We start from the raw sequence: 26,026 nt of genomic DNA, 5'->3' as shown, positions 1-26,026 counted from the left end.
AGCTCAACGTAAGAACTAGTAAGAAGAGAAGAGTAGACCATGTTAGATCAGATTATACCTATTAACTATGGCTGTGTAGCCTAGACTAGTCTGCAGATGCCGTGAAATGTGGGAGAGAAAGAGATGCTCATCCGTGCATCACCAGCAGGTGTCGCTGCCTATACTCGTACCTGAGCTGCACAATGTTGTTTGACAGCAAGGGGGATGTTACAGACGGGGGAGGATGGTAGAGAGAAAACGCCGCTGCCTTCTTTGCTGCACACCGGACCGAATTGGTCTCCCTACCCTGCCCGCACTTACAGAGGTCTCTCTTGACCATTCAGTGGATGCTGTCTTTTCGGCAAACACCATCGTCGAGCGTAATGTTTTCGGACCCTTCGTTAGGAATGTTTTACATGGTTTGAATTTTGGGTACCAATCGAGGGGAGTCGAGAAGAACGCGGTTCCCCTGGATATTTTACAGTAAGCGCAATGTCATTCCAGTTGCTTTTCCAGCTGTCATACACTCCATGCACACCGCACAATTACAAAATAGTATGCATTTGACACTCGTCTCGGAAGGGAGGAAAGATCGCTGGTTCTGGCATGCCTTTGTATTCATTTTCTTTGCCTTTTGTTATTCTGACAGATGTTTTTCCAGCGCACGAAAGTGTAATATTTTTTGGTTTATTGTGGGCTATATATAGGTTGTTGCATTGATTGTTGACCGAAAATGGCGTGGATGCAAAACAAGAAGAAACTATTACTTTATGGTTGACCTACATTTCAACGATATATTTATAAGAATATACCGGTCGACAGCAGATCGCAGATGACCGTCATTCTTTTGTTTGTAAAGCAATGCTGTAAAAAAAAATGTGCAATGGTGAGATTAATGTCTCGTTTTCATAGCTGATGATGACCCCCTATGAATAAGCATCTTATTATAGGTTTCCATGACTATGCATGGTTATGTCTTGTATGACTAACAGGTCTTTCATCACCAAAGGTAGCCTATCTTCATCATTTTTATTTATCTGAATAGGATGCATTGCCTCAGTTAGATCAATTCCATATAAAAATGCCCACATTTTTTATTTGCATGTGATGCTCGGCGTTTGATCGTGTATGGACTGCAATGCCTTGGCATGAATATTGCAAGAACAGTCATGTTTTTCCTATGCATGTTCATCGTTTGGGGTGCTTTCTGTAAAAAGTAGGCTACATATATAGAATTGTTTCCATTTATTTGGGGCCAAAATTGAGCCCATGGTTTGTAGCTACTTAAAAAGCTGTCAAACACTTGTTTTGCTCTATCAAGAATAATAACATTGGTGATTTCAATAGGACACGTCCTCTGGTCAGACAATTATGATGCTTGTTTCCCTAGGGCCAACAAAAGGGACTATTGGCTCTCACTGGGTCATCAACGTCAATGATTTTGTGTATATGTATCCCAGAAACCTTGGCCTATTCCATCACTTACCAATGGGTTCTTTATATAGGCCTACTAGAGATGGCTCAATAATGGCCAGGATGATTTGATACATGATTTTACTGGTTCAGTGATTGAGAAAAATGGGGGCTAAAGTCAGAAGATCTGCCATCCAATTGCCTCGCCTCCATTTGACTTATGATTTTGAGGGGCTGGCTAGATGAATGATCGCAGAGGCTGTAAATAGGCAAGTCAGTGCGGAGAGGCTAGACCATTCATTGGCTGTAGGCTACTCAATGAGATCTGGTGTCGTTATATATGGTGTACTGTAGAGACACTATAGTATAGGCTAATACATAGCCTACTAGACATAGCGTAGCCTACATCCCTCTGCACTTCTGAAATGTAGGCTCACAGATATCTGAAATGCCACAACTATTCCCAGCCTATTTGTTTTATTCAGTTCAGTGTTTTTTTTTTTTTTTTGACAGTGGTTAGAGCCATAAGCCACAAGAGTAGGGGTTGTTGTTAGTCACTAGACAGACGAGTTGCCTCTCACAATGTACTGATGTTCCCTAAATCCGGGATTCCTGAGACTAGGTTGTGGTGGTAGTATGGTAAGTTTTCTGTTCTCCTGGGCTTGTACCCATTTATTGGTGGTCAAACAGAATCTTTCTGCTGTCCTCGATACAAGGAAGACATTCAACTTATAGTTGACTGGGAGATGGGGTTTTAAAGCGGTGTCACCCGATTTGTTAGCAATTTGAATCATCCTTTGTTTGACCTGATGAGCTTGTATGATAAGCTTTGTGTTAAATGAGTTGTCGTCTGAGTGCAGGTGGCTATATTCCAATCATCCAAGCGGCAGATTGATATCATGGTCTGTCTGTCTCAGCCCCAGCCCAACTACCAGTCCCCAACACCAGCCTCAGAGCCCTCCCTGTGTTGGTGGAAGATAATGGACATAGGCCTAGGTCATCAATCCCATGATTGGCTGTAGTAGTAAAAAAAATCTGACGTTTCAGACAAGCAGAGTGCCGTTATTATCATTAATTATTAAAGTGCTGCATGTGCACGGAATCTACCACATTAGCATTGGTTTTAAAAAAGAGAGTTAGTAACCAGTAGTTGTTCATGGTGTCATCTGTGTTACTGCTGATTAGTGGTAGGGCTGGCTGGGCCTATCTGTGAAGGATCATTTAAACTCCAAAGGAAATCTTGCACTGACTGGAAGAACCAATGCATCAGATCCTAGATGAGTTTTCTCAATCACCATGTGTCATACACTACAGTTTGTCACGTTATGAGAGACAGTGACATATTGTCTATCAAAGGAATAAGTCAGTATTTTGGTCTGCAGTGTTCTCAGTTTAAGTGGCAGGCTTGGATGTATGTCACAGATTGTTAATAAGACATTGTGACACACAGCTTTTTCTGTAAGTACTGGAGTAGCGGGACCGGGCCCTGCAGGGGAGGGGCCCACAAGCTCGTCATCGCACACCTATGTCTAATTATTATTATTATATTTTTTATAAATCATTTTGACAGTGACCCTCCTTTTTAATGTTCACATGTAGCAAGTGAAGTGTTTATGTTGTCCATTCTACATGGTAGTAGGTGAGACAGACAGACAATATAGTTGTCATGTATCTAATTATCCAATTTCTCAGCGGCGCCGGTGCCAGCCCTCCTTGGCCTCCTCATCTAATTAACTATCAAGTTAAAAAAAGTTAGGTTCATCAGGTCGGACTCGGATGGAGACTGAGTGCATTGTTCAAGATGGATAAACAAATGGCAAGACCAAGTGGTGCACAAAAACGCTGCATAAAAGCTTTGTCTGATCAAGCTTGTGCAAAATTACAGAAGATAACCACATCAGCTACCACCTCGTCCTCGAATGACGAAACACCATGGCAGGTGGAAGCTAGTAGGCAGCAGCTATCACTAGCAGTCCCGACAGAGACCTCACTGCCCTGGCCCGGTAATGACAGTGGCCTTGCTCTTTCTCCTCTAGTGACAGTTCCTCTAGTGAGAGTGCCAGCCCTCCTTCTCCTTCTCTCCCAGAAAACCAAGATGATGACTGCCAGAGACCCAGTGACAAATGTTTCCCACTTTAATTATTGAACAAGTAAATACATTATTGCTGCCAGCCAGCATTCTAAATAGAAACAATATATGGTTTTTTTTAAGGAGGGGGGGCAAATTCCGACTTTGTGGAGGGTCAAGAGAAACTGCGCTACGCCAGTGTCTGTAAGCCCACTGGGCATATTGTAGGTCTTGCCTCAAAGCCACGCTGTATTGCTTTCCCAATCAATCAATGCCCCTTAATGGTTGCCAAGTTGTTGCCATGATGACTTTTAGTTGTTTGTGTCAGGTGCAGTAGATTTAGCCTAATGCACCGTCTATTATGGAGTGAAAAAGACAGTTATTATACTGCACTCTGTCCTGGTCTTGTTTCCTCTCGTTTAAAAATAAATAAATATATCTCAGTTTGGGTTGTTGGAGGAATAAGAGTGTGTCATGGAGTGAAAGGGCTGGGTCTCTCTCTTTCTCTCACCCAAGACCCAGTAGGACAGTGGTTCCCAAACTAGGGGTCGTGACCCCATGTGGGGTCCCCTGATATGAAAATTGGATCGCGGAAGAATTTCCAAAAGCTAAATAAAATTGAAATGAAAATGATTGAATTCTAATAGATAAAATTCAATCAGAGTGCCCTTAGATCGTGGGAAATGGCCGCACTTGACTGTTGCGCTTGAAACGGAATGATTCAAGTGCAGCAGTCAAGTGTGGCCTTTCGAGCTGTCATGTGACCCCGAATGCTGCAGACAAAGCATTCACAGCTTATTACGGAGGAGTTTTGGTTCCTGACTCAAAGGGAATACCCTGCCGTCTCCCTCAGAGCATTAAAACTCATGGTACCCTTTGCCAGCTCATATCTGTGTGAAGCTGGATTCAGCAGTGCTCTCGTCTGAATTAAAACCAAATATCGATCCAAGTTGGATGTGACAGCAGAGGTGAGGTGAGGCACTGTTGATCACGCCCTCTGACTTTGAGAAGCTTGGACACGACATGTATCAAGCACACCCATCTCATCAGTGATTCATTTGCATTTGACTGTCATAGCCCCACGTTAAAAGTATGTGATTGTAAGTTGAGAAGACAATCAGAAATACTGTTAGAATGTTTTGCAATTGACTGCCATAGCCCCAAATTAAAAAGTAAACAAAGTAAACTTTGGCTGTTAATTGCGTAATTTTTTTTCACATGGTTGGGGTCTCAAACATTTTCACATATCAAAATGGGGTCGTGGATGAAAAAAAGTTTGGGAACCCCTGCAGTAGGAAGTGCAGTCAGGTCTATGTTGTGTGGACTTAACCTCTCTTTTCATTAGCCTCCGTCTCTAAAGGCTGCTCTGACACTGACTAATCTTCCCTCTTTATTTTCACAACATATTTCTACACGAGGATCAAATAAAAATGTATTTGTCACATACTTCGTAAGCAACAGGTGTAGACTAACAGTGAAATGCTTACTTACAGGCCCTTCCCAACAATACAGAGAGACTAATAATAGAAAGATAACCACAAGGAATAAATACACAATGAGTAACGATAACTTGGCTATACAGTACACACTGGGTACAGTACCGATGTGCAGAGGTAATTGAGGTAGACATGTACAAATGTAGGGGTAAAGTTAATAGGCAACAGGATAGATAATAAGCAGTAGCAGCAGCGTATGTGATGAGTCCAAACAGTTAGTGCAAAGTATGGCAATGCAGATAGTCCTGGTAGCTATTTGTTCAACTATTTAGCAGACTTATGGCTTGGGGCTAGAAGCTGTTCAGGGTCCTTTTAGTTCCAGACTTGGTGCATAGGTACCGCTTGCCGTGTGGTAGCAGAGAGAACCATCTATGACTTCCTCTGACACCGCCTGGTATAGAGGTCCGGGATGGCAGGGAGCTCGGCCCCAGTGATGTACTGGGCCGTACGCATTACCCTCTGTATGGCAAGAACGGCTCAAATAAGCAAAGACAAATGACAGTCCATCATTACTTTAAGACATGAAGGTCAGTCAATCCGAAGGTCAGTCAAGTGCAGTCGCAAAAACCATCAAGGGCTATGATTAAACTGGCTCTCATGAGGACCGCCACAGGAAAGGAAGACCCAGAGTTACCTCTGCTGCAGAGGATAAGTTCATTAAAGTTAACTGCACCTCAGAAATTGCAGCCCAAAGAAATGCTTCAGAGTTCAAGTAACAGACACATCTCAACATCAACTGTTCAGAGGAGACTGGGTGAATCAGGCCTTTATGGTTGAATTGCTGCAAAGAAACCACTAGTAAAGGACACCAATAAGATGAAGAGACTTGCTCGGGCCAAGAAACACGAGCAATGGACATTAGACCATTGGAAATCTGTTCTTTGGTCTGATGAGTCCGAATTTGAGATTTTTGGTTCCAACTACCGTGTCTTTGAAAGACACTGTCTATGATTTATTTAGAATTCAAGGCACACTTAACCAGCATGGCTACCACAGCATTCTGCAGCGATATGCCATCCCATCTGGTTTGCACTTAGTGGGACTATCATTTGTTTTTCAACAGGACAATAACCCAAAACACACCTCCAGGCTGTGTAAGAGCTATTTGACCAAGTGAGAGAGTGATGGTGCTGCATCATATGACCTGGCCTCCACAATCACCCGACCTCAACCCAATTGAGATGGTTTGGGATGAGTTGGCCCGAAGAGTGATGGAAAAGCAGCCAACAAGTGCTCAGGATATGTGGGAACTCCTTCAAGACTGTTGGAAAATCATTCCTTATGAAGCTAGTAGAGAGAATGCCAAGAGTGTACAAAGCTGTCATCAAGGCAAAGGGTGGCTACTTTGAAGAATATAAAATATATTTTGATTTGTTTAACACTTTTTTTTGTAGTTACTACGTGATTCCATATGTATTATTTCATAGTTTTGATGTCTTCACTATTATTCTACAATGTAGAAAATAGTACAAATAAAGAAAAACCGTTGAATGAGTATGTGTGTCTAAACTTGACTGATATTGTATGTAAGGTCACTGTGGGGACGACGTCGTCGATGCACTTATTAATGAAGCTGGTGACTGATGTAGTAATCTCCTCAATGTTATTGGAAGAATCCAAGATCATATTCCAGTCTGCTAGCGAAACAGTCCTGTAGGGTAGCATCCACGCGTCACTGGCACTTCCTGTTTGAGTTTTTGCTTTTAAGCAGGATGAACATGACATCATTAGAAACCCAGACTATAGTTCTTATAATTAGTGGAGTACATTTTTTTACATTTTTAGTCATTTAGCAGACGTTCTTATCCAGAGCGACTTACAGTAGTGAATGCATACATTTCATTTCATGCATTTATATTATTTTATTTATTTATTTTAAAAAAAGACAAAAAATTGTACTGGCCCCCCGAACCCACAACCCTGGCGTTGCACACACCATGCTGGCGTTGGAAACACCATGCTCCACCAACTGAGCCACAGGGAAGTAGAGTGGATGTAGAAACATGCTGTGTTCAGATACCATTTTTACTTCTGATTATAAAATTCACTGACACATGAAATATGAGAGACAGCAGTGATCATGCGCTCATTTTTTTTTGGGGGGGGGGGGGTATATGGACCACACCAAATACTCCACGGCATGTTTTTATCATAAGTTTTTCATTTATTAAGTTTAAAAAACATCAGGCGAATACCCAACTAACTGCATCTTCCATTACCACCATTAGGACTATGAGGACTAGCTATTAGAGGTTGGCCGATTAATTAGGGACAATTTCAAGTGTTCATAACAATCAGTAATCAGCATTTTTGGACGCCGATTACATTGCAATCCACGAGGAGACGGCGTGGCAGGCTGACAACCTGTTACGCGAGTGCAGCATCAAAATGACCTTGTGGCTGCAAGGAGCCAAGGTAAGTTGCTAGCTAGCATTAAACTTATCTTATAGAAAGCAATCAATCTTAACATAATCACTAGTTAACTACACATGGTTGATAATATTACTAGTTTACTAGCTTGTCCTGTGTTGCGTATAATCACTGCGGTGCTGTTCATTTATCATCGAATTACAGCCTACTTCAACTTCGCCAAACGGGTGATGATTTAACAAAAGTGCAATCGCGAAAAAAAGCACAATCGTTGCACCAATGTACCTAACCATAAACATCAATGCCTTTCATATAATCAATACACAAGTATATATTTTTAAACCTGCATATTTAGTTTTAAAAAATCATGTTAGCAGGCAATATTAACTAGGGAAATTGTGTCACTTCTCTTGCGTTCCGTGCAAGCAGAGTCAGGGTATATGCAGCAGTTTGGGCTGCCTGGCTTGTTGCGAACTGTGTGAAGACCATTTATTCCTAACAAAGACCGTAATTAATTTGCCCGAATTTTACATAATTATGACATAACATTGAAAGTTGTGCAATGTAACAGCAATATTTAGACTTAGGGTTGCCACCCGTTCGACAAAATACGGAACGGTTCCGTATTTCACTGAAAGAATAAACGTTTTGTTTTCGAAATTATAGTTTCCGGATTTTACCATATTAATGACTTAAGGCTCGTATTTCTGTGTGTTTATTATATTATAATTAAGTCTATAATTTGATAGAGCAGTCTGACTGAACGGTGGTAGGCAGCAGCAGGCTCGTAAGCATTCATTCAAACAGCACTTTCCTGCGTTTGCGAGCAGCTCTTAGCAATGCTTGAAGCACAGCGCTGTTTATGACTTCAAGCCTATCAACTCCCGAGATTAGGTTGGCAATACTATAGTGCCTATAAGAACATCCAATAGTCAAAGGTATATGAAATACAAATGGTATAGAGAGAAATAGTCCTATAATTCCTATAATAACTACAACCTAAAACTTCTTACCTGGGAATATAGAAGACTCATGTTAAAAGGAACCACCAGCTTTCATATGTTCTCATGTTCTGAGCAAGGAACTTAAACGTTTTTACACGGCACATATTGCACTTTTACTTTCTTCTCCAACACTGCGTTTTTGCATTATTTAAACCAAATTGAACATGTTTCATTATTTATTTGAGACTAAATTGATTTTATTGATGTATTATATTAAGTTAAAATGAAAGTGTTCATTGTTCATTCAGTATTGTTGTAATTGTCATTATTACAAATATATATATATATAAAAATTGGCCGATTTAATCGGTATTAGCTTTTTTTGGTCCTCCAATAATCGGTATCGGCGTTGAAAAATCATAATCGGTCGACCTCTACTAGCTATTGTTATTGCATACATAGTAGCTGTATGCTACTTTTCCCTCTGTAGTTGTTTGGAAGGAAGCATTACTTTTTCATGTGTGATCTGTCTGATGTGATTTCTCTTTCTTTATACTGAGCTCCATCCATATTTCATGTCATCACCACTTTTGTTGTTCATGATGAAAATCCAGTATATGGAACATACATATTCATATCATCTTTGTATGATATCCTATGTATAAGCGAGAACAGTACCATAGTTTAGTTTTATGCTTTGATGCTACCACAGAGAATTTTCTAATGACGTCATGTCTGCTTTGAGACCTTCAAAGTAAATCGGATTTATTATGGATGTAGCCACTGCTTTGTTATAAATTCTAGTTTTTTGCAATTTCATTCTACATCTGTAGTAATTCCATGGTAATTGCACTGAGACTCAGATTTTTCTCTTAAAATGTATGCTTAACAAAACCCATTGATTTCAAAGTTTAACAAACCATACAACTCTATGCACAAGGACTACTTTTAACAATTTACACCGAACATTTTACAAAAATACATTTACTGGAAGAACTGCAGATTTATTAAGAGAATGTTGGTAAAATCTCCTTCAGTTTTTTTGTGTCTTACTTTTCAAAAGTCTCTGTTGAATATCTGCTCTGAATTAAGATTCAATGATGTCTGCAGAACGAATGGGGTGTCAGCTATGACATGACACATTAACTTAGAAAAAAATCTGTTTTGGTTATTAAACTACAGTAAGTGAAGTGGATTTACACCCGGTAACAGAATTTCGGATCTGTACTACACAGAAATGCATAATTATGGATATGAATATCATTGAATTCATGGTGATGTATCCTAAATAGGTACACAAAGGTGAATATATATATATACTGCTCAAAAAAATAAAGGGAACACTTAAACAACACATCCTAGATCTGAATGAAATAATTAATCTTATTAAATACTATTTTCTTTACTTAGTTGAATGTGCTGACAACAAAATCACACAAAAATAATCAATGGAAATCCAATTTATCAACCCATGGAGGTCTGGATTTGGAGTCACACTCAAAATTAAAGTGGAAAACCACATTACAGGCTGATCCATCTTTGATGTAATGTCCTTAAAACAAGTCAAAATGAGGCTCAGTAGTGTGTGTGGCCTCCACGTGCCTGTATGACCTCCCTACAACGCCTGGGCATGCTCCTGATGAGGTGGCGGATGGTCTTCTGAGGGATCTCCCAGACCTGGACTAAAGCATCCGCCAACTCCTGGACAGTCTGTGGTGCAACGTGGCGTTGGTGGATGGAGCGAGACATGATGTCCCAGATGTGCTCAATTGGATTCAGGTCTGGGGAACGGGCGGGCCAGTCCATAGCATCAATGCCTTCCTCTTGCAGGAACTGCTGACACACTCCAGCCACATGAGGTCTAGCATTGTCTTGCATTAGGAGGAACCCAGGGCCAACCGCACCAGCATATGGTCTCACAAGGGGTCTGAGGATCTCATCTCCGTACCTAATGGCAGTCAGGCTACCTCTGGCGAGCACATGGAGGGCTGTGCGGCCCCCCAAAGAAATGCCACCCCACACCATGACTGACCCACCACCAAACCGGTCATGCTGGAGGATGTTGCAGGCAGCAGAACGTTCTCCACGGCGTCTCCAGACTCTGTCACGTGCTCAGTGTGAACCTGCTTTCATCTGTGAAGAGCACAGGGCGCCAGTGGCGAATTTGCCAATCTTGGTGTTCTCTGGCAAATGCCAAACGTCCTGCACGGTGTTGGGCTGTAAGCACAACCCCCACCTGTGGACGTCGTGCCCTCATACCACCCTCATGGAGTCTGTTTCTGACCGTTTGAGCAGACACATGCACATTTGTGGCCTGCTGGAGGTCATTTTGGCAGTGCTTCTCCTGCTCCTCCTTGCACAAAGGCGGAGGTAGCGGTCCTGCTGCTGGGTTGTTGACCTCCTACGGCCTCCTCCACGTCTCCTGATGTACTGGCCTGTCTCCTGGTAGCGCCTCCATGCTCTGGACACTATGCTGACAGACACAGCAAACCTTCTTGCCACAGCTCGCATTGTTGTGCCATCCTGGATGAGCTGCACTATCTGAGCCACTTGTGTGGGTTGTAGACTCCGTCTCATGCTACCACTAGAGTGAAAGCACCGCCAGCATTCAAAAGTGACCAAAACATCAGCCAGGAAGCATAGGAACTGAGAAGTGGTCTGTGGTCCCCACCTGTAGAACCACTCCTTTATTGGGGGTGTCTTGCTAATTGCCTATAATTTCCACCTGTTGTCTATTCCATTTGCACAACAGCATGTGAAATTTATTGTCAATCAGTGTTGCTTCCTAAGTGGACAGTTTGATTTCACAGAAGTGTGATTGACTTGGAGTTACATTGTGTTGTTTAAGTGTACCCTTTATTTTTTTGAGCAGTGTATATGCAATATCCTCCTTTGAATATTTGGGTATTATTCTACACACTGGAAATTATTTTAATGAGCTCTGCCCCCAAACAAGACCAAATTTGGTTGGTCAGGCCGGACCAAATCTGAACCAATCATAGATGCCTATGTTTCACAAGTTTTGACATCTAAGTACAGCACTGTAGAACTCAGTAGAGTACAGAAGAGTAGAGCACAGAACCGTGTAGTTCAGTATAGTTCAGTAAAAAAAAGTTTAATTGTTACACATCAAATAGCTGCAGTGAAATGTGTTGTATTACAGTGTCAGCCATAGTAGTACGGTGCCCCTGGAGCAAATTAGGTTGAAGTGCCTTGCTCAAGGGCACATCAGCAGATTTTTCACCTTGTCAGCTTGGGTATTCCACATTTTTAGGATGGAAATTGTTGAAAAATGTATATATTCCTTAATTTCTAAAAAAGATACTCTTCGCTTTCATTTGACACCCAATTTGACATGCTCCTATGAACTTTACATGTTGGTGCTCATGGCTCCTTTTACATGGAAATGACCAGTATTGAAATCTTATTGTCTACCAATCTATCCAGCCTAACTGCAGGGGTCTCGAGTGTGAAGTCCCACTTGGAAGTTGGAATAGCCAAGCCATGTAACATCAATAGTAGGGTGTGGGTGTCACTCAGGCAGTTTCCCTGTTTAGTCTTTACAGTGTGATCACATTCTTTCAAAACATTAGTGAGGCGAAGTCACTCAGCAACACTCTTACTCAGTAGATCTGTAGAAATCCATGATGTTGATTATATTTTTAGATCTTATTTAGAGCAACAGCAGTGTCTTAAAACAAGGCTGGACCTATTATTATAACGAAGACTCACTCGTAATGACAGCTCATTTTTATTTAAGGAATTTTTGCGATGGTGTATTTGGATCTAGATGTTCTCCAATCTCGACAAATACAGAGATCAATGTCCATTTAGTTCAAGTTTTAAAGTCTTTTTGTCACATACACAGGATACAGCAGGTGTAAATCAGTATAGTACAGCCATGTGTATATATAAATTTAATTCTATATCTCCATGCGGTTTAAATGAAGAATTCGATTAAACGAAGAATCACCTCCTTCCTGTAGGCCAAATTTAGACTGTTATACAAGAGCACTGTCCATATCAGATTTTGCATATCGTTTGAGTCAGCCCCACATATTTATGAACGGCTGAGCCTGATGTCCTTTGTGGTAAGCTATCTCATGAACTGATATAATGTATCCAAATGAGCAGACACCAAAGCCAATTGATTCATGAATTGTCCTACGTGCCCGTCCCCATACCCTACAATTCTGTATTTCTTTGTGACTAACTTGTATACAGGTAGACCAGAAAAGCCACATCCCTGATTGGAAGATGAGTGTCAACCCTGATTAGAAGCACCTGCTGCTCATCGGTTGATCCCTACAAATGCTTTTATGAATTAAAATAAAATGTTACCTACACACTGAAGAAGAATGTAAAGCCGAAACATCTGTGAAGAAAAAAATCTAATAATGAAGTAAGCTTTATGCAACTGTAACCGATGTGAAATGGCTAGTTAGTTAGCGGTGGTGTGCGCTAATAGCATTTCAATCAGTGACGTCACTCGCTCTGAGACTTGAAGTAGGGTTTCCCCTTGCGTTGCGCGATGGGTAACGATGCTTCGTGGGTGTCAGTTGTTGATGTGTGCAAGGGTCCCTGGTTCGAGCCCAGGTTGGGGCGAAGAGAGGGACGGAACCTACACTGTTACACAACATCTTTTTAAGTATGGTCCATTACGCCTTTTTGTTTGTAAAACAGTACAGTGAAATGCAAGCTCTTTCCCAACAATGCAGTATTCACTATTCAGTGTCAAGGTGAGAGAAAATAAAGGAAATAATCTAAAGTAATACTATAGGTCAGAAAACACACAAGAAATATGAAAAAAACATGAGAATGCAAGCTATATACAGGTCAGTGTCAGAACCATTATTACAATGTGCAGGGGTACAGGAGTTATGGTAGGTATGTACATGCAAACGGGTTAAAAAGTGACTGGTAGAAGGAAAAATAGTAACGGTAATAATAATCAATATAGCAGCAGCGTGTGTGCATCGTGATGAGTGTTTGTGTGAGTGTATGTGTGTGGCGTCAGTACGTAAGTGAGTGAGTGTGTGTGAGTGTATGCGTGGTGTGCAAGAGTGTTAGTATAGGTGTGTGTGGGTAGAGACCTGTAGTTTTGCTGTTCAGCAGCCTTATTGCTTGGGGAAAGAAGCTGTCTCTGAGCCTGTTGGTCCCAGACCCGATGTTCTGGTACCGCCTGCTGGAAGGTAGCAGAGAGAATATTCTATGGCTGGGGTGACTGGTGTCTTTGGCAATATTTCAGGCTTTCCTCAGATACTGCCTAGTATGAATGTCCTAAATGGCTTGGAGATCGCCCACAGTGATGTGCTGGCCGTCCACACCACCGTCTGTAGAGCATTGCGGTCACCGGCAGTGCAGTCGCCATACCAGGCGGTGATGCAACCAGTCAAGATGCTCTCGATGGTGCATCTGTACAAGTTCTTGAGGATCTGAGGGCCCATGCCAAATCCCTTCAGTTTATGACATCCAGCTCACAACAGCACATCAACATTAGATTGTTGTGGTATTGCTTTGAGATAAGGGTCTGTTTTACGCTACATATGTGAAAAAGAACATTCAAAGGAATCATGACAGTAACACAGAGCAGAGTGACTTTGGTGAGCGGAGCTGCATATCCATCAATAACAGGGTGGATTTTGAATGTGTCCCTGCTTCAAGGTCAGTTTATTTACTGTACAATGCAGTGCATGGCTGGAGTGTGTGTGGGGATGTGGCAGTGCTGTGGATGCTGCAACAGGGAGGTTAGCAGCTTTGTGCTTACCCCACTCCTACCCACTCTGACTCAGCCCTGAGGTCCGGTCTTCTATTTCCTGCTGTCCTGTCATCAGCTGACCAGCAGGGGTCATCTCTGGCAACGTTCTCTCCAACCACTTATGTAGGCACAGCCATGTCACTGATCACATTATCTCAACATGCAGATAGATGGGCATGGTGTTGTAATGTCCTATATTAAAGACGTTTATGCAAGATGGTTGATATGGGTTACAATGCATATCCTTTTTAGTAAGAGATCCAACATCCAACCAATGTAATGAACGTTGATTGGGTACTCTTCTGTTATCGTGATCATATGCAGGGACTCTGCTGCCACCACAGTCTCATGTAAAGTCAACATTCAGCAGGGAAGCTGAGCCTTGGGCTGGAAGAAAACCAGGCCATGCAGCTACTGTAGCTACTACTGGCTTCACATCCCCAACCTCACATTGGGTGATTTAAGCCCTTAACTGCTTCAATTTCAACATAGCCATGGGTTGGTTTGGTTCATTAATGCATGAACAGTCAGTGGTCGTGCTTGACCTGCTCTCTCTGGTGCAGAGTAGTAGTAGTAGTAGTAGTAGCAGCAGCAGCATTAGCAGTAGTAGTAGTAGTACAGTTGGTCAAGCAGTTAAAGCCTTGGAGCACTAGCTAACCCTCCAGCATCATCATCACTGGAGCAGACAGTATTTACAGGAACTCAGCTTATGCATGACCTTAGGTGTGCACCACCCATGACGCACTTTAGCACACTCTGTCATAATGGGGCCCAGGTTCTTTCACAGCACCTTGGATGCCTAAGTGATTGAGATGGAGTGAAGTTATTTTTGAGGACATACGTAAGCCATAAAAAAATATTCATGCTACAATACAGTCCATAACACCGAATTGCTATTAGATTGTCGTATCTTTGCCTCTTAACTTTTATTTTGTAATTGCTGCTGGTCTTGTCATGCAGCGCTCTCTTGAAAAAGAGACATTGGTCTCAAAAAGAGAAATTGGTCTCAAATAAAATCAAATTTTAGTTGTCACATGCCCCAAATACAACACAACACAATACTTACAGTGAAATGCTTACTTACAAGTCCTTAACCAACAATGCAGTTTTAAGAAAATCCCTAAAAAAGCAAGAGATAAGAATATCAAATAATTAAAGAGCAGCAGTAAATAACAATAGCGGGGCTATATACAGGGGTTACCGGCACAGAGTCAATGTGTCAATGTGCGGGGGGCACCGGTGTCAAGGTAATTGAGGTAATTATGTGCATGTACAGTCGTGGCCAAAAGTTTTGAGAATGACTCAAATATTAATTTTCACAAAGTCTGCTGCCTCAGTGTCTTTAGATATTTTTGTCAGATCTTACTATGGAATACTGAAGTATAATTACAAGCATTTCATAAGTGTCAAAGGCTTTTATTGACAATTACATGAAGTTGGTGCAAAGAGTCAATGTTTGCAGTGTTGACCTTTCTTTTTCAAGATCTCTGCAATCCACCCTGGCATGCTGTCAATTAACTTCCGGGCCACATCCTGACTGATGGCAGCCCATTCTTGCATAATCAATGCTTGGAGTTTGTCAGAATCTGTGGGTTTTTGTTTTTCCACTCGCCTTTTGAGGATTGACCACAAGTTCTCAATGGGATTAAGGTCTGGGGAGTTTCCTGGCCATGGACCCAAAATATTGATGTTTTGTTCCCCGAGCCACTTAGTTATCACTTTTGCCTTGTGGCAACGTGCTCCATCATGCTGGAAAAGGCATTGTTCGTCACCAAACTGTTCCTGGATGGTTGGGAGAAGTTGCTCTCGGAGGATGTGTTGGTACCATTCTTTATTCATGGCTGTATTCTTAGGCAAAATTGTGAGTGAGCCCACTCCCTTAGCTGAGAAGCAACCCCACACATGAATGGTCTCAGGATGCTTTACTGTTGGCATGAGACAGGACGGATGGTAGCGCTCACCTTGTCTTCTCCGAACAAGCTTTTTTCCAGATGCCTCAAACAATCGGAAAGGGGATTCATCAGAGAAAATTACTTTACCCAGTCTTCTGCAGTCCAATCCCTGTACCTTTTGCAGAATATCAGTCTGTCCCTGATGTTTTTCCTGGAGAGAAGTGGCTTCTTTGCTGCCCTTCTTGACACCAGGCCATCCTCCAAAAGTCTTCGCCTCACTGTGCATGCAGATGCACTCACACCTGCCTTCTGCCATTCCTGAGCAAGCTCTGTACTGGTGGTGCCCCGACCCCGCAGCTGAATCAACTTTAGGAGACGGTCCTGGCACTTGCTGGACTTTCTTGGGCGCCCTGAAGCCTTCTTCACAACAATTGAACCGCTCTCCTTGAAGTTCTTGATGATACGATAAATGGTTGATTTAGGTGCAATCTTACTGGCAGCTATATCCTTGCCTATGAAGCCCTTTTTGTGCAAAGCAATGATGATGGCATGTGTTTCCTTGCAGGAAACCATGGTTGACAGAGGAAGAACAATGATTCCAAGCACCACCCTCCTTTTGAAGCTTCCAGTCTGTTATTCGAACTCAATCAGCATGACAGAGTGATCTCCAGCCTTGTCCTCGTCAACACTCACACCTGTGTTAATGAGAGAATCACTGACATGATGTCAGCTGGTCCTTTTGTGGCAGGGCTGAAATGCAGTGGAAATGTTTTTGGGGGATTCAGTTCATTTGCATGGCAAAGAGGGACTTTGCAATGAATTGCAATTCATCTGATCACTCTTCATAACATTCTGGAGTATATGCAAATTGCCATCATACAAATTGAGGCAGCAGACTTTGTGAAAATGTATATTTGAGTTATTCTCAAAACCTTTGGCAACGACTGTAGGTAGAGTTATTAAAGTTGCTATGCATAGATAATAACAGAGAATAGCAGCAGTGTAGGGGGTGAGGGGGCAATGGAAATAGTCTCGGTAGCCATTTGATTAGCTGTTCAGGAGTCTTATGGCTTGGGCATAAAAGCTGTTTAGAAGCCTCTTGGACCTAGACTTGGCGCTCCAGTACCGCTTGCCCTGCGGTAGCAGAGAGAACAGTCTATGACTAGGGTGGCTGGAGTCTTTGACAATTTTTAGGGCCTTCTTCTGACACCGCCTGGTATAGAGGTCCTGGATGGCAGGAAGCTTGGCCCAGGTGATGTACTGGGCCGTTTGCACTACCCAATGTAGTGCCTTGCTGTCGGAGGCCGAGCCGTTGCCATACCAAGCAGTGATGCAACCCATCAGGATGCTTTCGTTGGTGCAGCTGTAAAACCTTTTGAGGATCTGAGGACCCATGCCAAATCTTTTCAGTCTCCTGAGGGGGAATAGGTTTTGTCGTGCCCTCTTCACGACTGTCTTGGTGGCTTGGACCACGTTAGTTTGTTAATGATGTGGACGCCAAGGAACTTGAAGCTCTCAACCTGCTCCACTACAGCCCCGTCGATGAGAATGGGGGTATGCTTGGTCCTCCTTTTCCTGTAGTCCACAATCATCTCGTTTGTCTTGATCACATTGAGGGATAGGTTGTTGTCCTTGCACCACACGGTCAGGTCTCAGTCCTCCTCCCTATAGGCTGTCTCATCTTTGTAGGTGATCAGGCCTACCACTGTTGTGTCATCAGCAAACTTAATGATGGTGTTGGAGTCGTGCCTGGCCGTGCAGTCATGAGTGAACAGGGAGTACAGGAGGGGACTGAGCACGCACCCCTGAGGGGCTCCCGTGTTGAGGATCAGCGGCGGATGTGTTGTTACCTACCCTTACCACCTGGGGGCGGCCCGTCAGGAAGTCCAGGATCCAGTTGCAGAGGGAGGTGTTCAGTCCAAGGGTCCTTAGCTTAGTGATGACCTTTGAGGGCACTATGGTGTTGAACGCTGAGCTGTAGTCAATGAATTGCATTCTCACATAGGTGTTCATTTTGTCCAGGTGGGAAAGAGCAGTGTGGAGTGCAATAGAAATTGCATCATCTGTAGATCTGTTGGGGCGGTATGCAAATTGGAGTGGGTCTAGGGTTTCTGGGATAATGGTGTTGATGTGAGCCATGACCAGCCTTTCAAAGCATTTCATTGCTACGGGTCGGTAGTCATTTAGGCAGGTTACCTTAGTGTTCTTGGGCACAGGGACTATGGTGGTCTGCTTGAAACATGTTGGTATGACAGACTCAGACAGAGAGAGTTTGAAAATGTCAGTGAAGACACTTGTCAGTTGATCAGCGCATGCTCGGAGTACATGTCCTGGTAATCCATCTGGCCCCGCGGCCTTGTGAATGTTGACCCGTTTTAAGGTCTTACTCACATCGGCTGCGGAGAGCGTGATCACACAGTCGTCCGGAACAGCTGATGTCTCATACATGTTTCAGTGTTACTTGCCTCGAAGCGAGCATGGAAGTTATTTAGCTCGTCTGGTAGGCTCGTGTTACTGGGCAGCTCTCGGCTGTGCTTCCCTTTGTAGTCTGTAATAGTTTGCAAGCCCTGCCACATCCGACGAGCGTCGGAGCCGATGTGGTACGATTCTTAGATCTTAGTCCTGTATTGACGCTTTGCCTGTTTGATGGTTTGTCTCCCTGCCGAAATCAAAATTAAACAATGATTAAGGTAGTAAATTGAAGAAACAGGTGTTTTAATTAAACTATGAAGAGATTGATTGAATTGTTTGGCAATGTCAGCTAGCTTTTCTATAATGTATGTGTTGTTCCATTTAAAATTCTGTTTGCTTAATGAAATTAGCCAGTCAATTAATTGAAGCAGACACTGGCATTCTATTGAGGGGAAAAAGATGCACTCCAACCTAATCAGCACAGAGTTTGTAAGAGAACATGTTAATAAGCACTGGGGCTTGCTTTATCACAGCAAGTCCCACATAATTACACTTTTTCATTGGTGAGAACATTATTCCAGGAGCTTTTTAATTGCTTCAGCTTGTGCTGATGTTTTCTCTGGTCCGTTTACATTTGGGCTGTGGAGGCCTATGGTGTGTAGTCCATCTTTACAAACCTAACCTATCAACATGCAGACCTTGTAAGATCAAATAAAATAAAATTGTATTGGTCACATACACGTGTTTAGCAGACGCTATTGCGGGTGTAGCGAAATGCTTGTGTTTCTAGCTCCAACAGTGCAGTAATATCGAACAAGTAATATCTAACAATTTCACAACAATACACACAAATCTAAGTAAAGGAATGGAATTAACAATATATAAATATATGGGCGAGCAATGTCAGCGCGGCATAGACGAAGATATACATATGATGAGTAATGCAAAATATGTAAACATGATTAAAATGACTAGTGTTCCATTTATTAAAGTGGCCAGTGATGTCAAGTCTATGTATATACGCAGCAGCCTCTAACGTGCTAGTGATGGCAGTTTTTCAGTCTCTCGGTCCCAGCTTTGATGCACCTGTGCTGACCTCGCCTTCAAATCATATTTTATTGGTCACATACACATGGTTAGTAGATGTTAATGTGAGTGTAGTGAAATGTTTGTGGTTCTAGTTCCGACCATGCAGTAATATCTAACAAGTAATCTAACAATTTCACAACAACTACCTTATACACACAAGTGTAAAGGAATGAATACGAATATGTACATATAAATATATGGATGAGCAATGGCCAAATGGCATAGGCAAGATGCAGTAAATGGTATAGAGTGCAGTATATACATATGAGATGAGTAATGTAGGGTATGTAAACATTATATAAAGTGGCATTGTTTAAGTGATTAGTGATACATTTATTACATCAAATTTTTTATTATTAAAGTGGCTAGAGATTTGAGTCAGTATGTTGGCAGCAGCCACTTAATGTTAGGGATGGCTGTTTAACAGTCTGATGGCCTTGAGATAGAAGCTGTTTTTTAGTCTCTCGGTTCCAGATTTGATGCACCTGTACTGACCTCACCTTCTGGATGATAGCGGGGTGAACAGGCAGTGGCTCGGGTGATTGTTGTCCTTGATGATCTTTTTGGCCTTCCTGTGACATCGGGTGGTGTAGGTGTCCTGGAGGGCAGGTATTTTGCCCACAGTGATTCGTTGTGCAGACCTCACTACCCTATGTAGAGCCTTACGGTTATGGGCGGGGCAGTTGCCTTACCAGGCGGTGATACAGCCCGACAGGAAGCTCTCGATTGAGCATCTGTAAAAGTTTGAGTGTTTTCGGTGACAAGCCAAATTTCTTCAGCCTCCTAAGGTTGAAGAGGCGCTGTTGCGCCTTCTTCACCACGCTGTCTGTGTGGGTGGACCATTTCAGTTTGTCCGTGATGTGTTTGCTGATGAACTTAAAACGTTCCACCTTCTCCACTACTGTCCCGTCGATGTGGATAGTGCGGTGCTCCCTGTGCACTTTCCTGAAGTCCACGATCATCTCCTTTGTTTCGTTAACGTTGAGTGAGAGGTTATTTTCCTGGCACCACACTCCCAGAGCCCTCACCTCCTCCCTGTAGGCTGTCTCGTCATTGTTGGTAATCAAGCTTACTACTGTTGTGTTGTCTGCAAACTTGATGATTGAGTTGGAGACGTGCTTGGCCACGCAGTCATGGGTGAACAGGGAGTACAGGAGCGGGCTGAGCACGCACCCTTGTGGGGCCCCAGTGTTGAGGATCAATGAAGTGGAGGTGTTGTTTCCTACCTTCACCACCTGCGGGACACACTATTCAACAGCCAGTGAAATAGCAGAGTGCCAAATTCAAAACAACAAAAATCTCATAATTAAAATGTCTTACACATACAAGTATTATACACCATTTTAAAGATAAGACTCTCGTTAATCCAACCACATTGTTCGATTTCAAAAAGGCTTTACGGCGAAAGCATAACATTAGATTATGTTAGGACATCAACTTCACAAGAAAAACCACACAGCTATTTTCCAAGCAAGGAGAGGCATCACAAAAAAACAGAAATACAGCTAAAATGAATCAGTAACCTTTGACGATCTTCATCAGATGACACTCCCAGGACTCAATGTTATACAATACATGTATGTTTTGTTCGATAAAGTTCATATTTATATCCAAAAACCCCATTTTACATTGGCGCGTGATGTTCAGAAAATGTATTTCCTCCCAAAACTTCCGGTGAATGAGCACATCAATTTACAAAAATACTCATTATAAATGTTGATAAACTTTACACCAGTTATTGAAAGAATTATAGATACACTTATCCTTAATGCAACCGCTGTGTCAGATTTCAAAATAGCTTTACCGCGAAAGCACATTGTTCAATACTCTGAGTACAGAGCTCAGCCATCAAAGCAAGCTATACAGTTACCCGCCAAGTTCTGGAGTAAAAAAAAGTCCGAAATAGTATTATAAATCTTCACTTACCTTTGGTGATCTTCGTCGGAATGCACTCCCAGGACTCCCACTTCCACAAGAAATGTTCGTTTTGTTCGATAAACTCCATATTTATGTCCTCATTTTTGTTCGCGCGTTCAGTGGAGTTATCCAAATGCGCCATGCTCGCACATTTTGTTGAGACGAAAAGTCCAAAAAGTTATACTACAGTTTGTAGAAACATGTCAAACGATGTATAGCATCAATCTTTAGGATGTTTTTATCATACATCTTCGATAATATTCCAACCGGACAAATCCTTTGTCTTCAGAAAGGAAAAACAAAGCACCTCCCGCTGACGGCCACGCACATGAATGATCTAATGGCACTCAGCCAGACACCTGGTTGAAATGACTGTCATTCCCTTCCAGTTCACAGTAGAAGCCTGTAACAAAATGCAAAATGACCCCTAAGTCACTGTAGTTTGAATAGGGAATTCATTGAAAAAACTACAAGCCTCAGATTTTCAACTTCCTGGTTGGATTTTTCTCAGGGTTTTGCCTGCCATATGAGTTCTGTTATACTCACAGACATCATTCAAACAGTTTTAGAAACTTCAGAGTGTTTTCTATCCACATCTACTAATTATATGCATATCCTACCTTCTGGGTCTGGGTAGCAGGCAGTTTACTACGGGCACACTTTTCATCCGGACATCAAAATACTGCCCCATACCCTAGAGAGGTTTTAATGATGAGCTTGATGATGACAGAGGTGAGTGCTATGGGGCCATAGTCATATTGTTCAGTTACCTTTGCTTTCTTGGGTACAGGAACAATGGTGGCCATCTTGAAGCATGTGTGGACAGCAGACTGGGATAGGGAGAGATTGAATATGTCTGTAAACACACCAGCCAACTGGTCTGCACATGCTCCGAGGACGTGGCTAGGGAAGACGTCTGGGCCGGCAACCTTGCGAGGGTTAACACGTTTAAATGTTTTACTCACAGTCCTTGGTAGTGGGCCGCGTCGGTGCCACTGTGTTTTCCTCAAAGCGGGCGAAGGTGTTTAGCTTGTCCGGAAGCTTGACGTCTGTCTTGGCTATGTGGCTGGTTGTCCTTTTGTAGTCCGTGATTGTCTGTAGAGCCTGCCACATATGTCTCGTGTCCGAGCCGTTGAATTGCGACTCCACCTAGTCTCTATTCTGACGTTTTGCCTGTTTGATTGCCTTGCGGAGTGAATAAATATACTATTTGTATTCTGCCATATTCCCAGTCACCTTGCCATGGTTAAATGCGGTGGTTCGCGCTTTCAGTTCCGTGCGAATGCTGCCATCTATCCACGGTTTCTGGTTAGGGTAGGTTTTAATAGTCACAGTGGGTGCGACATCTCCTATACACTTCCTGATGAACTCAGTCACCGTTTCAGTGTATTCGTTTAAATTATTTTCGCAAGCTACCAGGAACAGTGTAGTGTATAACCTGTATTCTAGTCTATTATACTGTATCTTAGTCTATGCCGCTCTGACATTGCTTGTCCATACATTTATATATTCTTCATTTCATTCCTTTACTTAGATTTGTGTGTTTTGGATATTAGATATTACTGCACTGTCTGAGCTAGAAACATAAGCATTTTGCTACACCCGCAATAACATCTGCTAAACATGTGTATGTGACCAATATAATTTGATTTGAAATATCACAACATACTCTGAACCAACTATATTAATTTGGGGACACGTCGAAAAGCATTAAACATGTATGGCAATTTAGCTAGCTAGCTTGCTGTTGCTAGCTAATTTGTCCTGGGATAGAAACATTGGGTTGTTATTTTACCTGAAATGCACAAGGTCCTCTACTCTGAGAATTAATCCACAGATAAAAGAGTAAACTGAGTATTGTTTCTTGTAATCTCTCCTCCTTCAGGCTTCTTCTACCTCTTTGGACTTTATATGGCAGTTGGCAAGCAACTTTAAGGTGCATTACCACCACCAACTGGACTGGAGTGTGGACCTCAGTTCATCTTTCAATCACCCACGTGGGTATATGCTCCTAAAAACCAATGAGGAGATGGGAGAGGTGGGACTTAGAACCAAGTTCTATTTTAGCGCCTGGCTACGCTGACGCTCGTTGATGTGCGTGAGAAGAATGGGTGCAATGATTGAATGACGTACTGTATGTGTACATTTATTTTGCAACGCTCGCGCAGGCGACTCGAGCGGTGTGGTCTGCATGTTAGCTGTCCATTACTGTCCATAATTTTATTTTTACTTAAATGGGCCTCCTTTGACATCTTGACAGGAGCCTTTTGATGTTAATGAACTTGTGATAGACTCTTAATGTCGGAAGTCTGTATTGAAAGTATTAAGCAAAGTGAAAGTGTTTAGACAGATCCATGGATGACTACCAATGCAAAATAAATTGTGCGGTAAGTTTTAATGAGACAGCAGGGGACACTTTTTCAAATACACTCCATAAGCATAAATCCTTTGTGATCATTTACAGAGTTTAAGTTTGGATTTTACGGTCTGAAGCAGTGGGAATTGGTATTAATCTTTGTTTGCTTTGTATTAACGGCGATACAGTACATTGTCAAATGTTCCTTTGACTAACAACTTTGGAACTTACGATCAATACTGCTTTACTTTGTGCAGAAAGAAGTAAAAGAAATGGAATGAGTTGGACAACAGTATTGTGATGACTACACATTGTATACAGATATGCTGATGCCTTTTTCAAAGCATTGTTGATAAGAGTATAAAGCAATTAGGTTTATTCTTGATGTTTCCTTACAGATTGTATCAACCAGAGGCAGATTCATATTTTAAGATTACGTCAACATAAAAAGATGGCCCTAATTCATCCGTACCCTCACTTCCTGTCTATATGCACTGACACAGATGTTGCTGGGCTGCTACTGGTGAAGCTGCTTTGTACAGGTCAATTCTTAGGAACTGGTGACAGGCTGGAAGTTCGACCTAGAATTGACTGCGGCATCTTCATTTAAGGGCTTTTGATACTAACAGTGGTTAGTTGACATATTGACTTAATAGTAATAATAATATATAATCAATTTTAATACTTCCTTACAACACATTCTGTCTGCACAGATGGCAAAATAGAGCATCTGGTTGGGATATGGAAAATGTTTCATTTTGTTTTCACTATTTACAAAAATAACTCAATTTGGATAATCCTATTGTAATTCCTAAAATTCCTTGCTATGAAAGTCATAGTGTAGCACTAAATGCTGCTAAATGACTTAAATGTAATGTAAATGTAAATGCTAGTATGTAACTGAGGCAGAGCTCCATGCTAATGAAAGATGAGGATGACATTAGATGTGGTGACCCTGGAGGGAGGAAACAGTGGCAAGTGAAGACATTCCTCAGATAAGTGACCAGTGTTAGAACCCATGAGAGAGAGAGAGAGAGAGAGAGAGATTAAAATGGATGACAAGGGAAGGATGCTGGTCTGCCATGTTAGCAGTGTCCATGGCTTGTTGCCTGGCAGCATCCCAGAATAGTCTAGGCTACGGTCGACTTCCCCTTACCTTCAACCCAACTGACTGGGGTGGATCTAGTGACGGCCATACACGCACAGAGACTTGGATGGGAAGGATACATTTTGACAAGCTTCCATCAGCTTTAAGAAGCTGCCATCTGTGTTGCTGTCATGGCCATTATTTGATCTCTCACTACATTAGGATTATCTGGAGATTTAGGTCCTTTCTGCTAGAGGTGACGGTAGAGTCATTGTTACACACACACACACACACACACACACACACACACACACACACACGCACGCAGGAATCATTAGTACATGGTCTCGCTCAGATGATTACTGAGCAGATTATGATATGACTGATATAGTTTACAAGTCTTAGCTATGTTCACAATCTGATTGAACCAGATTACTCTCTTTGTATCCAGATTTTCTACCGAGGCAAAGTACCCACTTACAGAAAGTAAGGGTTAGGAATTGTGAGAGGTATGAGAGAAACTACAATATACAGTCATATATTTTGTTGAGGATCTTTACCTCAATGGCAATCTTTCACATCATGTTGTGATTTGTGAAGAACCAACATGAGAAAAGTCAAACCGATTTCAAACTGTTTCATGAAAGTTAAGCGATTAATATCATAACTGAACAATTTCTGCATTTTATGCTATAGTGGATGATGTCCCATGTTAATGCTGACTTAACATTCTCCTTTGCCTTTCAGGAGTTATGCCAGTTCCAGAACCAGCCTCTGACTCTGAGAACCCCACCATGCTGAGCCCAGTTCTAAATGCCTCTAATGGAGACGGCTCCGAGATGGAGACCACGTCAGCCATACTGGCCTCTGTCAAGGAACAGGTAAGGCCTTCCAGCTTTACTCTGTGTGTAACATGCAGTGGTGACTTTCAGAGTAAGAGCAAGGCCCTCCATGCAAAACACATCATAATGAGAGCAGCATTTTAGCTTTTGTTTGATTTTAGGCGTCAGGAGATCGAAAGCAATATATTGTGAAAACTTAAATGAAATTTGAATGCACAATTTTGTGTGACTGTATAAAAAATGGACTAATGAATAATATACATTCAAGTAAAATTCCCCTTTAACTGATGGCAACTTAATATGAAGTATATTTTTGGTTTGGTTGATGCAGCCTTTAACAGGCAATTTCTCCACTTTTCAAAATCATTTTCATTATCTCCAGCATCATACCAGTTTTTATATA

The 26,026-nt window shown here is 42.1% G+C and overlaps 1 protein-coding gene across 6 annotated transcripts in view; it reads left to right on the top strand.

Moving 5' to 3' along the window:
* Nucleotides 1–202: 202 nt before the first annotated feature.
* LOC106569223 (catenin delta-2) overlaps nucleotides 203–26,026 on the top strand; it is a 143,279-nt gene continuing 117,455 nt past the window's right edge. For 5 of the 6 annotated variants that reach the window (XM_082960873.1, XM_082960876.1, XM_082960874.1 and 2 more), the window contains exons 1-2: nucleotides 203–462; nucleotides 25,529–25,662. In XM_082960873.1, coding sequence (XP_082816999.1) covers nucleotides 25,534–25,662 — 129 coding nt within the window. In that variant the 5' untranslated portion in view covers nucleotides 203–462; nucleotides 25,529–25,533. The remainder of the gene's footprint in view (nucleotides 463–25,528; nucleotides 25,663–26,026) is intronic. The other variant, XM_082960877.1, reaches the window with a different exon arrangement.

The sequence above is a fragment of the Salmo salar genome, chromosome 14, assembly GCF_965601325.2.
Source record: "Salmo salar chromosome 14, fSalSal1, whole genome shotgun sequence".
Lineage (NCBI taxonomy): Eukaryota > Metazoa > Chordata > Actinopteri > Salmoniformes > Salmonidae > Salmo > Salmo salar.
The sequence above is the reverse complement of the archived record's forward strand: the minus strand, read 5'-3'. Positions and strand labels throughout refer to the sequence as shown.